This window comes from Vipera berus, assembly GCF_964194415.1.
Source record: "Vipera berus genome assembly, chromosome: 2".
NCBI classification, from domain to species: domain Eukaryota; kingdom Metazoa; phylum Chordata; class Lepidosauria; order Squamata; family Viperidae; genus Vipera; species Vipera berus.
In genome coordinates this window covers 268,566,124-268,584,607 of record NC_138203.1, presented here as the reverse complement: position 1 = coordinate 268,584,607, position 18,484 = coordinate 268,566,124, and the positions used below count along the sequence as shown (strand labels likewise).

The 18,484-nt window shown below is 44.1% G+C and overlaps 1 protein-coding gene across 4 annotated transcripts in view; it reads right to left on the bottom strand.

Moving 5' to 3' along the window:
• Positions 1–3,813: 3,813 nt before the first annotated feature.
• The window catches only part of DDAH2 (DDAH family member 2, ADMA-independent), a 40,612-nt gene continuing 25,941 nt past the window's right edge, over positions 3,814–18,484 (bottom strand). For all 4 annotated transcript variants that reach the window (XM_081319572.1, XM_081319573.1, XM_081319574.1 and 1 more), the window contains 5 exons: positions 15,879–15,978; positions 14,063–14,136; positions 10,788–10,907; positions 8,314–8,457; positions 3,814–5,851 (listed from right to left, as the gene is read on the bottom strand). In XM_081319572.1, the coding sequence (XP_081175698.1) occupies positions 5,735–5,851; positions 8,314–8,457; positions 10,788–10,907; positions 14,063–14,136; positions 15,879–15,978 (555 nt within the window). In that variant the 3' untranslated portion in view covers positions 3,814–5,734. The remainder of the gene's footprint in view (positions 5,852–8,313; positions 8,458–10,787; positions 10,908–14,062; positions 14,137–15,878; positions 15,979–18,484) is intronic.

Here is an 18,484-nt window from a genome sequence, read left to right as displayed (position 1 = left end):
ACCTTTCTTGCCCCAGATGTTAAGTGAATCACTGCGGTTGTTAAGTTAGTGACAAAGTTGTTAACTGAATCTGGCTTCCCTATTGACTTTGCTTGTCAGAAGGTGGCAAAAGGGACACTGGGACACTGCAGCCGTCATAAATATGAACCAGCGTCCGAATTTTGATCATGTGATCATGGGGATGCTGCAATAGTCATAAGGGTAGAAAACGCTCATAGGTCAGGTTTTTCAGCACCATTGTAACTTTGAATGGTCACTAAATGAACTGTTGTAAGTTGAGGACTACTGTACTTGGAAATGAACTGGCAGTTGGTGTAATGAGTTTTCTTTCCCTTTCTAAAAAAAAAAGTGGCTGTGGTAATGGAGATGTTCCAAGGAAAAATACAAATTGGATTCCCATTCTTAATACTGGATCTGGACTACCGTATTTTCCGGCGTATAAGACGACTTTTTAACCCATGAAAATCATCTCAAAAGTTGGGGGGTCGTCTTATATGCCCAGTCGTCTTATATGCCTGAAAATAGTACATAAATCAATCGAGCGCCCCCGTTCTTGCAAAGCAACTTCAAGCCTCCTTAGTCCAGTCCCCCCTCCAACGTGACTCTCCCTTCCCACCCCCAAGAGCCTCTCAGCCCCTTCCCCTCCCCCTTGCAAACGCCAGACCCTGGGAGCTCTTGTGTCTATTCCAAAGGGTGGGTGGAAGGAAAAGCCCCTTTTGGCTCCGGCTTGGCTGCAAGTCAGCGAGCCCGGGAAGGCACGCCCTCCCCTCTCACTGTGGAGGAAGCAGGGCAGGCTGGCATCTGGCGGGAGCCGGCAGGGCAGTCCTGCACACGCGCGCGCTCCCCGGCTCCTAAGGAGTCCTCGAGGAGCCATGGCAGGCGCCTCACGCTCTTCCCTCTTGAGGCAGCATCGGCGGAGCCGTTCGGCGTCAGGCGGGAGCCGGCAGGGCAGAGCGCTCCTTAGCAGCCGAGGAGTGCGCGCGTGTCCAGGACTGCCCTGCCGGCTCCCACCCGACGCTCTTCCCTCTTGAGGCAGCATCCTCGAGGACTCCTTAGGAGCCGGGGAGCGCGCGCGTGCACAGGACTGCCCTGCCGGCTCCCGCCAGACGCCAGCCTGCCCTGCTTCCTCCACAGTGAGAGGGGAGGGCGTGCCTTCCCGGGCTTGCTGATTTTCCGGCGTATAAGACGAAAAATCTTGAAAATCATCTCAAAAGTTGGGGGGTCTTATACGCCCAGTCGTCTTATACGCCGGAAAATACGGTACTCTCCAGAGATCCTATAGATGGAAATTTTGATTTCTTTACCCACTTTAATTTTTTTTTCTAATGTTCACATAGTGAGAACTTTGTTCTTCCTCCCCACCCCCCACCTAAGAAAAAAAAACAAGTACATGAAAAGCCAAGTTTGGCAATAAATATCTGATGCCATATTGACCTGAACGGAAAATGAACCCAAATCATAAAGTAACCTTCCACTGAAAAGGAAACCTTACAAGAACAAATCCCCCCCATTTCTGTTTCCATTCCTATTTTACTTACTTTCAAGTAAATGCAGCACTTCCTCATTATACCCACCTCATGCATACATCCTCTCAATTCTGATCACTAGCTTTTTGTATATGCAACTCTGAAAATTCCCTAAAAAGACCCTGACAAGTGTTCAGAATGGAGGTAAGGGAGTTATAACAATTGGATTATTCCTCCATGGGGCTGCTCTTGAGGACCATCTAGTACTTCAGCTGATGCAGAGTCCAGCAGGATAGTGTCAACGGTCCAGTTGGCGAAACCAGAAACAGGAACTCCTGGGACATTATTTTACCAAGAGTATAAAACTTTACTGAATAAACCACGTTGGCACAGAAGAAGCGAAACCAGCTCTGGATTTCCCATGCAAATGCAAGCATAGTTAATTCCCCCTTTCCCTAAGGGCCATCTGCAGTCCATTATGTCCACCAACCACTTCTGTTCATTACAAATAACTCAAGATGGTAACATATCCAACACACCTTCCTCCTCCTATTTTTCCCACAGCAATCCTGTGAGATGAGTTGGGCCAAGAGATTGAATGACTGGCATAGGGTCACCCAAATGGCTTTCGTGGCTCAGGCGGGACTAGAAAGTCTCCCGCTTTCTAGCCTAGTGGCTTAACCACTAGACCAGGGGTAGGCAACTTTGGCTCTTTTATGACTCATGGACTTCAACTCCCAGAATTCCTGAGTCAGCATAGCTGACTCAGGAATTCTGGGAGTTGAAGTCCATGAGTCATAAAAGAGCCGAAGTTGCCTACCCCTACACTAGACCAAATTGGTCTATTTCTTACTCTGTGCTCTCCACTGTCTCCTAATAAGCTTCCAAGTACAATTCAAGATGCTGGTTATCACCTTTAAAGTCATACCTGACATAGAACTTGGGCCTTTTGCAGATTTGCCTGCCCCCCCAAGAACACTGCCAGCCCCAGGTGTTCCCACTCCCACTCATTAAGTCATCACTTGATAGGACTGAAGAAGCATCACTTTTTAGTGGCTGTCCTGCTCACTGGAATGATCTTCTCCCAGACATCTGATGGGCCCTGACTCCGTCTCCCATTAGAATGGTGTTTCCCCAGGTCTGAATGGCGGTGAATGTCTAAGTTGGGGATGTCCGACCTTGGTAACTGTAAGAATTCTGGACTTCAACTCCCAGAATTCCCCAGCTAGCAATGGCTGCCTGGAGAATTCTGGGAACTGAAGTTCACAAGTTTTGAAGTCTCCAAGGTTGGGCACACATAGTCTTGGTGAATGGAGTCCCCTATTGGTTGTTTTAATCTATATCATTCAACTTGCCATTTTGTACATTTGTATTTTCTTTCAAGAACGTGTAATTGATTTTTTGTTTTGGCTATATGTTTATTTTGTGTTGTATGAGGCCCAGACTCACACTCAACTGATTGAGTTGGAGACAGGATGGGCCTCGTAGAGATTGCAACTCACAAAACTAAGCAGGAATCATCAGCTACATACCGGTATTATGCTTTGCTAAGGAGTCAATGTACCTCCTGATTTTATTTTGCTTTTTTTGCCTACTGCAAGAACAAAGAAACACCAAACATCTAGAAAGGCACAAACACATTGTGATATACCATATTCCACTTGATGTGAAAGCTACACTACACAGCTAAACACCATGGACACATTTTGAAAGTATCCTGTTGGCTTTGAAGAACCATCCCTTATCGTCTCTATTCCATTACTTCTCACAAGAAAATAAATCTGAATCCCAAATATCCATCACATTTTATTTTGCGCTTTGAATTGTTAGGGGACACCATCATTTATTAGACAAAAACAGAAACTGAGGTAGTCCTTGACTTACAATCATTCGTTTAGTGGCTGCACTGAAAAAAATGACCATTTTTTCACAATTGCAACCGTTTTAGCATCCCCGTGGTCATGTGATCAAAATTTGGACACTTGGCAACTGGCATGTATCTATGACTGTTGCAGTGTCCTGGGTCATGTGATCAGCTTTTGCAACCTTCTGACAAGCAAAGTCAATGGGGAACACAGATTCACTTAACAACCATGTTACTAACAGAACAACTGCAGGGATTCAGTTAACACCCGTGGCAAGCAAGGTAAAAAAAAAGGGGGGGGCAAAACTCACTTTAAGAAATGTCTTGCTTAGCAACTGAAATTTTGGGCTCAATTGCGGATGTAAGTCAAGGACTACCTGCATAAAAAGAGAATGCCGTTAAAATGGAGGCTTTTCAGTTGGAGGATGGCTGTGTGAACCAAAATCCAAGAATGCAACCAAAGAAGAGAGAGCAAGCAAGAAATTGAGCTGTTGCAGTCTTTTATTACTTTTTTTTTAAAACTGATTGCACAGAGGGTTAAAGGAGACAGTGAGTGAATCATCTAGAAACCTAGAACTGGTCATCGGCAGAACTGTTCTCAAGAACATTGCTACAAGGGCCCCTCAACCGCATTACACAAATACATAATGTGGTGCTGCTGAAGGAAAATCTCCTCGGTGATGACTTTAGTTTTGCAGAGAAGTGGCAATAAGGAAACTGTTGTGAGCTGGGAAAATGGTGGAGAAACCCAAATTAAAGCACCACGGTATACAGTATACTGAGCAGAGATATAAGATACCATTTACGAAGTTGTGGAGTCCTCAGTGCTCTCTGAGCTTGGTTGTTTGCTTGCCGGCGTTTCATTATACAACTGATGATGTAACCTAGTCATGTAATGAAACGTCTGCAAGAAACAACGAAGCTCAAAGGACACCAAGGATTCCACAGCTCAACTTTGAGCTACACATATTCTCCTGTCTTGGGACTTGTGGAGTTCTCAGAACATTTCAGGGGCACTGAAGGTCATGTGAACCTGTTGTGCTTCAGGGTCAGCCTGTGGGTTCGGAAGTTGGGTCGGACGACTCAGAGGAGGAGGGGGGTGTTGAAGACCTTGCTGAGGGGATTGGACAGCTTGATGAGAGCCCCCAGCAAGGCCCCTCTCATCTGGTCACGACGCAGACCCAGCTGTGTGAGCCTGACAGCGTGGATGAAGATGACCCACAGCTGGCCCTGTTCAAGGACGCCCGACGCAGGAGGCAGTCAGTCAGGAGTAAACAGAGGGAGGCAATGGGGCACCTCGGAAGGAGGCACAGAGAGGCCACGCCCTGAACTGTATTTAAGGGGAATGCGTGGGAGGGCTGGTTTGCTGAAGGCAACCACTTGGATTGTTCCTGCTTCTTAGCTCGTGTATTATGGTTGGTGTCTTGTCTTGCTCTGTTTTATGTGAATAAATCTGGCAGGCTTTATTCCAGCCTCTTGCCGTTTGTAAAGGGGTCGTCCCTGCCTTTTCTGCAGGGCCGGTAGCAGGCTGGTACAGAACAGAACCTTCATCACCACTGAGACCTTTGTATTTCTGCCAGGACATATCAAGTGTTAGATTTCCACCATTACTGTTAAGGATGCCTCCTAATCCATAATACCAATGGTATTAGAATTATCCAGTTCTCTAACAATGAAAGATGACTTGTCTGCCAAGCTGGTCGAAGACCATTTTCAATAACAGCCACAAGCAGGCCTTGGCTACAAGAATATCTCTGCTCTCCAAAGTTAATATTGTGATATAGAAAGAGGGAGAGAGAGAAAAGGTCCTATTTTGGCCACCACTGCGAATACAGACTTCACAATGGATGTTCCTAAGGGTCTTTCAAAAAAAAAAAAAGGCTGCCCACAAATATATCTCAGTATCTATTGCAATAATCTTGTCCCACAAAATCCTGTCATTGACACAAGAAAAAAATAGGTGGGGGGGGGGGAAAGCACCACCGTTTCTTAAGTAATCTGAGTGGGTTGGAAATTTGACCACCTTATTAAAACAGAAGTTACTGACGAACTGCTGAAAGGCCAAGCTTCCTGGTGTGGTTTTTATTAAGTTTTGGGAGCAAGAGATATAAACCCCTAACTACGCTGGAGTAAAAATCTTTCTAAAGGGTAACATAAGAAAAGGTAAAGAGAGAAAGTAAAGAGAGGTAGGACTCGGTGGGAGAGAAGATCCAATGTACATTAGAAGAGAAACAGATGCCAAATTTAACTTTGACCTAATTAGCAGGTACAGGATTTAGGGTGGCACTCTGCTTCATAAGGAAGTGCAGGGGGGGGGGAAGAGCTACATTGCTCTGCACAAAGAAAACAAGGAAAGGGCTCCAGGAACTGGGGGAACCTGTATTTTTCTGTGAATCCATAGGTGCTAGATCTCCAGCTTCTTGTTGATGAGAAGAGAGCAGGAACTAAGAGTCCCACCAAGTTTGGCTACTTCAGTGCACGCCGAAGGAATCAGGGTGTAATCTGGAAGCTTCTGAAACGGCTAGGAACACAAGCAAACCGAAACATGTTATTTCTCTTCACAAATACAACCCCTCCTAACTCGGGCCTTTAAAGCAGGGATAGACCGTATTTTCTGAACTGTCAGTCACACCTGACATTTTGAGATGTTGCAATCTCAAACTCTCTTCCAATGCACTTACAACACAATTGCTTGCAGAGACATGCCTGCTCAGAAAATGGCCATCACCACAGACCCATTAGTCACAAAACATCCAATTATTAAAAGATAAATCAGCTTCTGAGATGCTCTCTGCCATCCCAGAAGGATCTTTAGGGGTTCAGGATAAAGAATAATAGAGTTGGAAGGGACCATGGAGGTCTTCTAGCCCAACCCCCTGCTCAGGCAGGAGACCCTATTCTATTTCAGACAAATGGTTGTCTAATCTCTTCTTAAAAGCTTCCAGTGATGGAGCATTCACAGCTTCTGGAGGCAGGTTGTTCCACTGGTTAATTGTTCTCATTCTTAGGAAGTTTCTTCTTAATTCTAGGCTGCTTCTCTCCTTGATTAGTTTCCATCCATTGTGGCAGACAAAGGAATGGAAGACAGAGTACATATTTACAGAGGATGTTACTTAATTTGGGTAATGAAACATCTGCAAGAACAACCAAATTCAGAGAGCACTAAGGACCCTTCATTTTAACCCTGCTACAAATATTCACCTCTGTTGGTAAATATATACAGCTCAAATATGGAAGGCAAGTTTGCTGGTAGTCTATTTCATACATGGCAACTTATTTCAGATGGCCAAAAATCTGAGAAGAAGCTTTTCAGTCATTGAGAAAAACCCATTTTCACTGTGTGAAACTCTGCTTAAACATCAAAATTGATCAAGAGATTGCTGAACTCCTCTACTTTAAAAAGTCTCAGGTTATCTCACAAGATCTCAACACACAGTTGGATGAGGTGGACTTGCAGTTCACAGAAACCTGTGCCCTTAAATCAACTACAGTATGTCATTTTATTTTTGTATTTTTTTACCTTTTCCAGACCAAGATTAAGAGATCTGATAGAGATCTGCACTTCTTGCTTCCTTGCTCTTACCAGACTGCCTGGGGGCTTGACTGCAAGGATTATAGCAATGCCTCTAGCGCAGACATGTCAAACACAAGGCCTGGGGGCCGGATCCGGCCCGTGAAATGGTTTCATGTGGTCCGCGAAGCCATCCTGGAAACAGTGAGGGAACGGCCCCCACTGTCTTGGCCCTGGCCCAGAGACCCTCCTCCTGCCAGAGACCCCCAGATCTCTCCCACTCCTGGCCAGGCCCCCATAGGCACCCTTGATGCGAACGATGTAGAGCTGGCCACGCCCACCCAGCAGGCCATACGCACTCTAGCCATGCCCACCCAGTAGGCCACGCCCACCCAGGCCACACCCACCCGGCCCCCTGAGGGCAACCGCAATGCTGATGCGGCCCTCAATGAAATTGAGTTTGACACCCTAGCATGTCTCATTTTCACTATGCCAGTTTCCAATTTAATTCTTTTTTTTAAAAGTGGAAGTATAAAATGAAGCAGGCCTCTTGCTAATACTAATACTCCTTCCTCCTCCTACATTACCCACAATAACAATCCTGTAAGATGGGTTGGGCTGAGAGAGAGGGACTGGCCCAAAGTCACCGAGCCGGCTTCCATGGCTAAAGTGGGACTGGGATTCACAGTCTTTGGTTTTCTAGCCTGGTGTCTTAACCACTAGAGTCCAAACTGGCTCTCTCGGTTGGTATTCATGGATGCACTCTGCTAGTCTGGGGTGGGCGGTTATTATTTTATTATTATTATTATTATTTCATTTATTTATTTTTCTACATTGTGTTTTTATTATCTGCAAGCCGCCTAGAGTCGCAGTGAGCAAGTAGGTGGCTATATAAATTTTCTAAAATAAATAAATAGTCTTCTTCCAGTCCATAGTGGCCGTTGTTACAGTCTTTACATTGTGTATTATGCAAATAGATATAGATGATTCCTGATTTTTCTTCTTGGATCTTTTGGTTTACTTAAGAAGTTTTGGGCCAGTTGCCGAGCATCCAAACTGTGGTCAGATGACCAAATGGCAAGGCACTGCAACTCCAGAATCTGGTTATAAGTAGCTTTTGGCTGATCTGTTGTAAATTCAAATGATTGCAAGTCCAGGACTACCTATTGAGCTTTCCTTGAGTACAGTGTGTGTGTGTGTGTGTGTGTGTGTGTGTGTGTGTTTGAGAAATTGATAATGCTGGGAAAAGTGAAGGAAAGATGACTGGCAGTGGTTATGGTAGCACCTTTGGAAGACCTGAAGGGCCAAATAATTCCGGAAAAGGTCCATCTCTGTGGTAATTAAGATTCAACACAACTTGAGAGCACAAATGTTTCAGATAGAACCTATTTTGTGTTTCCCAAAAGCTCCCCACCCCTGCAACCCAAGCGTCCCCATCCTTCCATTAGACCCAAGTCTCCCCTTTATCTTACTTGCACACTGTTTGGGTATTCTTCTGCGCTGCGATGCAAAAGAACGCTACTCTTCTGGCCCAGACGAGCATAGATGCAATTAGCAGCTGGATCATCAGGAACTGTCAGTGTTTCATAGTGGTGATCAGTTAATTGCTCCATGGTCTGCAGAAAAAGAGGAGGAGGGCAGAGGAACTCAACTCATCTGCAGCTCTAGTCAAGACAACGTCAAAAACGTAATTTTCATTCTGTCCCCTTTCCCATCCTCATTCGCACTCTTCCTTGAACTGGCTCATTTCCAGCTTTCCTTTTTCTTACACAACTTGCATTCTGAGGGCAGCTGAAAAAAAATCCTTGCTAAATCAGATACAGGTAGTCTTCAACAACCATTCATTTAGTAACCGTTTGGAGTTAACGGCCCTGAAAAAAACTGACTTAGGACCATTTTTCACTCTTATGACCTTGCAACATCCCCATGATCGCGTGATTAAAATTTGGATGCTTGGCAACTGGCTCATATTTATGACGGTTGCAGTGTCCCAGGGTCATGTGATCCTCTTTTGTGAACTTCTGACTTATCTGATTCCCGGATGTAGCCATTTAATAAACAATGGGATCATTAAGGGTGCCTTAGATGGGTCAGCCCTTGGATGCCTAGGGCAGTGTCAGGCTTTGCCTGCCCTGGGCCTCCTAAGGCTACTCCCACTCCAGGGGGCACTCCGTACTTCACTTTTCTCCCCTTGGGGTCCCTGCAATCCTTTATCTTCCTTCCCACCCAGTGATCTTGGGGAGATCAAGCCACCGGAAGTTTGCAAGTCTCCAGCAAGCAAGGGGAGATCAGGCTGGATAAAGTTTGCAACTTCCAATGAGCCAGGGGAGATCAGACTGTATCTTGCAAGCCTCTAGTTGCCTTCCCACCCAGAGACTTTGCAGGAGTCAGTAGCATGCTTCAGCACTCAGACCCATCCAACGTAACTTTCTGCTTTTGCAGCTTTCTAGAGAGGCGCCTGGCCCATTACAGGATCAGCTTCCTTACAGAACCAGGCTTGTGGCTGGCTGAGGAATTCTGGGAGTTGAAGTCCACATGTCTTAAAGTTGCCAAGTTTGAAGACCCTTCCTGTAGAGGGCCCACAGATTAACTTAACAACCATGTTACGAACTTAACAACTGCAGTGACTCACTCAACAACCCTAGCAAAAAAAAATGGGGCAAAACTCATTTAACAATTGTCTTGTTTAGCAATGGAAATTTGGGGGTCAACTGTGATCAAAAATTGAGGATTACTTGTATGTGAAAGAACTAGATCAATGGTCAATTCAGGACTGCGACAAGTAGCCAATCTCCCCCTGAAGCAAGATTATGCTGCAGAATGTACCTCAGCAAGACATTTGGAAACTATTTATAAAAGTTTGATCTGTTGTTGTTTTTTTGTTGTTAATTTTATCAAACAACAAAGCCCAAAGCAGCCTCAAGATAGGGAGAGATTCATGGAGAACAAGGCTGTGCATATTAACTAGCTGTGAAAACAAATGAAATCTTCCTGTCCAAAGGCAGTATATCTCTTAAATAATAGGTGCTGGAGATGATGATCACTGACAGGCCTTGCTTGAGAAACTGGAACAGCTATTCTAGGGAAGTCATGCTGGTCTGGGTGGGCTGCAACCCACACTTAGCTTTATTTAGCCAACTTCCCAGTGTCCAAGAAACAAGCAAAGCGGCTATTTCTGCTCCGTGTTGCAAAATATGCCTATAACCTTGAAAATAAACCCCATAAAAGTTTAACCTTCAAAAAAAACATTGTTTTTTTGCCTGTCAAAGATTGGACAGAATTTTCTGTGGCGCTTACAGGTAGGCCTCATCTTACAACCACAATTGAGGCTAGATTTACAGTCACAAGTTGGGCTGGTTGTTAAGCGGGTCATCACCTGGCTGACCTGATTTTACATTTTTGGGGGGAGCAATCGTTAAGAGAACCCGTTGTCTACAATGGGCATTTTTTTTTGTGGGAAACCAGAAATAAACAACAGTTCCTCACAAAAAAATATCATAAATCACCACCATGTGACTGCAGGCACGGCAAATGGCCATAAAAGTTAACCGGTTGCCTAGCAGCCAAAAGGTGATCATGTAACTGAGGGGATAAGGATGGCTACCGGAAGTTTGAATCTGGGTTGTTTGAATCTGGAACTTTGAATATTTTTTTTTGTCCGTTGTAACTTCAAATGATTGCTAAGTAACCAGTCGTAAGTCGAGGACTACCTGTACTGCATTTCTTTGGGCGTGAAATGCAAGTAACAGTCCCTGCTCTGTTTCTCTCCTGGAGAGGATGACTTATCCGCAAGAAAATCCTTGTCCTCCACAGTTACTAGCATTAATGGCGATTGGGCAAGGACATTTTGGGGACTGAGATGAATGGGACTCTTTCCTAGGAGAGGATCTACCAAAGCACCTGAAAGAACCTTTAAAGAAAAGGTCTTGGTGATTCCAGGAATTACCTTCATGGCTTTCTTGGCCACTTCACTGCTGCCAATGACAACGGTGTCAGGTCCAGCCATGCTGCAGAAGCTGCGGAGATGCAACGTGCCTGAGACCGGAACAGTTGACACAGCAAAATCCTGCAGGAAGAGAACATCGCTTGAGCTTCTTGCAGAGGCCGCTGAACTGCACATACAGTTGCAAGAAAAAGTATGTGAACCCTTTGGGATTACGTGGAGTTTTGCATGAATTGGCCATAAAACACGCTCTAAACGTCATGTAAGTCACAACAATAGAAAAACACAGTCTGCTTAAAATAATACTACACAAACATTAGCTGTTGTCATGTTTTAATTGAACATAAGATGGAAACATTCACAGTGCAGGGTGGAAAAAGTATGTGAACCTTTGGACTTAATAACTGGTTGACCCTCCTTTGGCAACCAAACGTTTCCTGTAGTTACAGATCAGACCTGCACAACGATCTGGAGTAATTTTGGACCACTCCTCTTCACAAAACTGTTCCAGTGTAGCAATATTCTTGGGATGTCTGGTGTGAATCACTCTCTTAAGGTCATGCCACAGCATTTCAATCGGGTTGAGGTCAGGACTCTGACTGGGCCACTCCAGAAGGCGTATTCTGTTCTGTTGAAGCCATTGTTTTGTTGAATTACTTGTATGCTTTGGGTCATTGTCCTGTTGCATAACCCATCCTCTGCGGAGCTTCAGTTGGCGGACAGATGGTCGTACGTTTTCCTGCAAAATGTCCTGATAAACTCTGGAATTTATTTTCCCATCAATGACAACAATCTGTCCAGGCCCTGAGGCAGCAAAGCAGCCCCAAACCATGATGCTCCCTCCGCCATGTTTTACAATGGGGATGAGGTTTTGATGTTGGTGTGCTGTGCCTTTTTTTCTCCACACATAGTGTTGTGTGTTTTTCCCAAACAACTCAATTTTGGTTTCATCTGTCCACAGTATATTTTCCCAGTAGTGCTGTGGAACATCCAGGTGCTCTTTTGCAAACTTCAAACGTGCTGCAATATTTTTTTGGGAAAGCAATGGCTTCCTCCGTGGTGTCCTCCCATGTACTCCATTCTTGTTTAATGTTTTCCTTATTGTAGATGTGTCAACAAAAATGTTAGCATGTGCCAGAGATTTCTGTAGGTCTTTAGCTGACACTCTAGGATTCTTCTTTACCTCATTAAGCATTATGCGCTGTGCTCTTGCAGTCATTTTTACAGGACGACCACGCCTAGGGAGAGTAGCAACAGTGCTAAACTTTCTCCATTTGTAGACAGTCTGTCTTACCGTGGACACATGAACATCAAGGCTTTTGGAGATACTTTTGTAACCCTTTCCAGCTTCATGCAAGTCAACAATTCTTGATTGTAGGTCTTCTGAGAGCTCTTTTCTGCGAGGCATGGTTCATGTCAGACAGTGCTTCTTGAGACTAGTAAACCCAAAACAGATGTGTGTTTTTAAAGGGCAGAACAGCTGTCAGCAACACATCCAATATCATCACACTGACTGGAGCCAAGGTTGGCTCACTCCTGGCTCCAATTAGCTCTTGGAGAAGTCATTAGGCTAGGGGTTCACATACTTTTTCCACCCTGCACTGTGAATGTTTACATGTTATGTTCAATTAAAACATGACAACAGCTAATGTTTGTGTAGTATTATTTTAAGCAGACTCTGTTTTTCTATTGTTGTGACTTACATGACGTTTATGGCCAATTCATGCAAAACTCCACGTAATCCCAAAGGGTTCACATACCTTTTCTTGCAACTGTATGAATATCTCTTCCCTTCCCTACCTTCTATCTAAGTAGATGATTTTGCCAATAATCATACTTGAACAGTATATATAAATTGCACTTCACAATTTGAAGCCCGCTTAGAACCATTGGGTTTCAATGCCCATCATTCCCATCACCAAACGGCCCGTCTTGAAAACCCAGGAGATGTGTCAAGCAATACGTCGGAAACCTGAATTGAATTGAATTGAATTCAGACATCTCCTGGTGGGTTCGAGTAGACTTCTGAAATAGCAATTAGAGAAGTACAAAAATGTCCTGAGTCCAGAAGGAATCACTTTGGGTAAGGTTAGAGCACTTCCAGGGAACTCTGGACCCCACAGCATCTGTTTCAGAAATCCTTCACACGTGGATTATATAGCCAATCTCTGATGAGGATGAAGTTCTAGAGTAGTGTTTCCCATGGCTAGCTAGGGAATTCTGGGAGTTGAAGTCCACACATCCTTAAGCTGCCAAGGCTGTGTTCTAGAGCAGGGGTGTCAAACTGCCAGCCCAAAGGCCGGACACATCACAGGAAACTGCGCCCACCCCATTGCCAGCAATGGAGAAAAAGCTTTGATACGTCACGCGACGTCGCGAGTTTGACATATCTGTTCTAGAGGGTGAACTGGGAGCCCCCTTCTTTGGGGGGTTGGAAACACAGATGGAAACCGACATCATCACTGTCTATCAGGGGTAGGCCACCTTGGCTCTTTTATGACTCGTGGACTTCAACTCCCAGAATTCCTGAACTAGCATGGCTCAGCATGGAAACCTCTCCCTGGGGTAGCTGTATACACTGGAGCGTATTCCTGAAGTTTTTCATTCTAAAGCGTTCAAAGCTAACAGCAAACACTGAGCTTTGTAGTCCTTGTGATACATTTGCCACCTGCCTGCCACACATTTTGGACTAGCATCCCTATTATTCTCAATTGACTTGACTGGGTTAAAGAGCACTGCACTCTGCCATGGGTCATTGGGTTGAGAGAGGCTGCCTAAAATATGTCTCAGAATCCCCTGCTATGGGCATCTTCATAGGAGCTCTTTGGGGGAATATGTTGAAGTGAAAAATTTCCCAGTTTGGAAAAAATAATGTTTTTTACTGTCTATGGAGATTTTACTGTCTATGGAGATTCTCAATCATTCAGGTCATGGTTGTCTCAAACGTGCTTTACAAAAGGTAACTGGACTTTTTTGGAGGGGCGGGGGGGGTGTTTTCCCTTGAAAACATGTTGCTTTTCATACAAGAACTGAAAAAGCTTTTCGGATGGAAAGCGAACCTTTTTCAAGGAAAAAAAACCACCAAGAAAGTATCTTTGAGATAATATTTTTATTGCCGTTATTGTTTTTGCATCATGCTATTCCCTCAAAAAGTGCTCCAATTCAATATAACCACAGCATATACGAGAAGAAAAACAAAGAACAGTATACTACTAGCCTCCTTGTATAAATATATTTTTGGGATATGCGGTTGGCCCATTCTAAGAAAGTCAACTCACTCTAAAAGCATCAGCTACCATCTCTGCTCCTCTGTGATTGGTCCATTTGGAAATACCCACAAAGAACTCTCTGCCTGTGAAAGAGAAAAGAAAAGTGGAAAACAGGATCATCAGCTCTTAAGAAGCCTTCCCCAGACTGAAGAAGCCTATAAATCGTTAGTGCAGGTTCGAGTCCCACCAGGCTCAAGGTTGACTCAGCCTTCAATCCTTCCAAGGTAGGTAAAATGAGGACCCAGATTGTTGGGGGCAATAAGCTGACTTTGTAATAATGCTGCTTGGGGGGGGGGGGCGAAAGCCCTAATAAGCAGGCATATACATAGAATGAAGGCTACTGCTAAGCACATTGATTTGTGCTTTAAATTGTAAGCCAACCTGAGTCTTCGGAGAAGGGCCGGATATAAATGGGATTTTAAAAAAAATCGGCTGGTGTCATCACCACAGCTCAAATCTGACCAAAACTAAACATCAGTTTTCCCTGGGTAAAAAAAGTCTTAACAGGTAGAATGGCTATACATAAGAAAGAGGATTTCATTTGAACAAGTGTTGGCTCCTAAAACATGTTGTTGATGAGGGGATTTTTTTCCCCCTTTTGTTCAATCATGTCTGATTCTTAGAGACTGCTTGGACAAGTCCTTACACATTTCTTGGCAAGGTTTTCAGAGATGGTTAGCCACTGCCTTCTTCCTAGGAGTGAGAGAAAATGATTGGCTCGAGGTCATCCAGCTGTTAATATTAGGATGCTAATTTGCAGCCCCATGATTGCACCTGGCCTCTCCGACCCTCTTTTTCATGATCTCTGAAATGCTTTCTTACACTATCAAAATTCACCAGTGTTAGTTCCCATCTTTTTTAGGAAGGAAACCCAGAAAAACTAATGCAGTTTAACATTTTTAAGAGCTACCTGTCCAACTTAAAAAAAAAACAACCTGGGCAAGCCAGATCCTGTTCATAAAAAGTAAAGGTAAAGGTTCCCCCGCACATGCGTGCTAGTCGTTTCCGACTCTAGGGGCCGGTGCTCATCTCCGTTTCAAAGCCTAAGAGCCAGCGCTTGTCCAAGGACGTCTCCGTGGTCATGTGGCCAGCATGACTAGACGCCAAAGGCGCACGGAGCGCTGTTACCTTCCCACCGTAGTGGTCCCTATTTTTCTACTTGCATTTTTACGTGCTTTCGAACTGCTAGGTTGGCAGAAGCTGGGATGAGTAACAGGCGCTCACTCTGTTACGCGGCACTCGGGATTCGACCCGCCAAACTGCCGACCTTCTGATCGACAAGCTCAGCATCCTAACCCACTGACATTATCAAATGTTAATAATAGAGAATATATGCAGCTCAGGGTTAAACTGCTGCCGGCATCCTGGTGTTTTCTGTTTGTTTTCCTGCAAATGCTTCATTAACATTGCACTGATGGTGTTGCGAAGACTGGTAATGAAACATCTGGAAGAAAAATCAAACCAAGCTCAGAGAACACCAAGAAATCCCAGAAATTACCAGATTTGAATGACTCACCACATTCTATGAACTTAAATAAAGTTCATAAATTTAATGAATGAGTAAATAATGAATAATTTTCCCCAAAACAAAGGGCAGCTTCTGAACCTCAAACAATTGCTCACTTCTGCTTTAAAATACCAAGCTATTTTGGGCTCTGCAGCGCCAGATCTTTCTTTGCTGGCTCTCATTTGTCTGGAATGATATAGGGTCTCCTGCTTGAATAGGGGGTTAGACCAGAAGACCTCCAAGGTCCCTTCCAACCCAATTATTCTATGTTCTATCTTCTTATGGAATAAAGAACATTACGACGGTGGACCAACTCACCTGTAAAGAGCACATCACTTCCATCCAGGGTAGCTCCCTCATCTGTAACTTCGACCACACGAAGTTTTAGCTCTTCCAAGACTTTTTTCACACAGCTGATCTGTAAAAATGACAGCGGAAGTGGGGAGGGAAGAGACAGAGAAAGAGACACCTGTTATGGCTGGATCCCATACCTCAACTTTCCTCAGGTGTCCTCATTCTTAATACTCTTCAGCAGTGCTTTTTTGTAAAAGAAAAAGGTGCCGGAACTCACACATGTCATACAACCCACCATGCCTACCCTACAAGGTTCCATCCAAAAAAGGTGCCAGAACTCCGTTCTGAGCGTTCTATGAGGAAAAAAAGCCCTGCTCTTCAGGCAAGACTCAACAGAGGCTTCCATCAAATGGCTTTCCTCACAGTTACGACTAGACAACCAATGACCTATTGGGTCATCCTCTGAGAGAAAGGCAGGGCAGCGTGATGGAAGAATTATAGTGGCCAAGGATCATTGACTTTGTTCATAGGAAGCTGGCATGGCGTGTCAGAAATCTCAATAACGTGACCACGGCTAACAGTTGCAGCCACAACTGTGCCAATACAACTTGTCTGAAAAGCTTTGAAATTTCTATTCCAGAGGTGTAATGGGCCCTGGATTCTGTATACATGTTTCAAGTTAGCAGATCTGAGGTCCTGTGATTCAAAACTTGTTACACTACGATGCACCATTTTAGCTATCTAATGGTTACACACAAACAATGAGAGTTTTAGCAAACAGATACAAATATTCACCACTATTGCCAGTGCTTTTTTTGTAAAAGAAAAAGGTACCGGAACTCACACGTCATACAACCCACCGTGCCTACCCTACAAGGTTCCATCCAAAAAAGGTGCCGGAACTCCGTTCTGAGCATTCTATGAGAAAAAAAGCCCTGACTATTGCATACAGATACTATAATAATGAGATACTACTATTAATCAGACTTGCTCTGAGTCTGTATCAAGGAAAAAATGCCCCAAATAGCCAACACATTGAAGAATTTGGCCTCACAGAGCCTCTGTTATGCATGTTCTTTTTTAATACATTGAGTAATCATGACATGGACTATGCTATGTAGAGAAGCCTAGCAGGTTTCTAGGCTCCAATTTGAATTATTTGGGCCATATCCAAACAGGCCAATTTTCACAACTCACATCTCTTACTCTACTTTATGTTGTAGCAAGAAGGTAAGTCTACTTGGTTCTTGACAAAGCAGTATAAGCAAAGAATCAGGAAACACCACCCCAAAGGAACTACAGTTTAACATTTCTACATGTGCATTACATATAGATTAACTTGAAGTACAACAGGGAGCAAATGAGATAAAAAAATAGAATGGAAAGGAATTAATGGAGCTCTATATTTTTTTATTTCTTTCCAGAGGCATGAAGAAAAATAAGTAAAGGGTTAGGATGGAAATCGGCAATTTGTAGACCTCCAGTTCTGACTGAACTACAATTCTTATTATTCTTTGCCACCAGCCATGTTGAGTAGGACACAGCGGAATTAGTAGTGAACAATATCTGGAAGGCCATTGGTTCTCCAGTTATGGCCTCCACATATTGGAGAAATTGTACTATCTAAGAAAGGTGGGAGTTTCTATTTTTAAAAAAAATTATATCCCACTTTTATTATTTTTATAAACAACTCAAGGAGGTGAACATATCCACTGCGCCTTCCTCCTCCAAGTCTCCTTACAACAGTTGTCTTCAGACTAGGCCCTTTTATGACTTGTGGACTTCAACTCCCACAATTCCTCAGCCAGGCACGCTGGCTCAGGAATTCTGGGAATTAAAGTCCACAAGTCATAAAAGAGCCAAGTTTGAAGACCCCTGCCTTACAACAACAACCCTGTGAGGTCAGGTGAGCTGGGCTGAGACTGTCTGGCCCAAAGTCACCCAGCTAGTTTTCTTGGCTAAGGCGGGAGCTGAACTCATGGTCTCCTCCTTTCTAGCCTGGTGCTTTAACCAGTAGACCAAACGGGCTCTCCATATTTCCATATTGGGGCAAACGTACAACTCTTGTTCACAGGCCCAACCAAATTTGCTGGAAGTGATACAAGGGTGGGAATGCTTTCATAACACAATCCTAAATGATATAAGTAAAGAATGTGAACTGGGCGCTTCATCGAACATATTATGCAGAGCTCAACAATGAGAGGAGGAGACCTCAAACAGTCCACCCATCCCCAAGTCCTATTCACCCCTATATTTGCTACTACTGTACTTCATAAAAATGCAATCGTTGGTCAGTTTGTTATAGCGCTCTGAGGATGAAAGGAAACGTCTCTTTATGACTATCAGTTTTCGAGGATGTTGAGAAGGTCCCAGAAGAGAAAAATGGACTATGTTGTCTCTCCTGTTCTCTTCTGAGAATGTCCTGCAGATAGTCTTTCTGATGAAATAGCCCAGGGATAGGCAACCTCGGCTCTTTTATGACTCATGGACTTCAACTCCCAGAATTCCTGAGCCAGCCATGCTGAGGAGAAACTTTTTCCCTCCCTTCCAAATAATAGCCCATTCTAGACCGAATCTCGTCCCTGAGTAAGACAAGAATGCTAGAATCTTAAATGTGATTTTGGATGCAT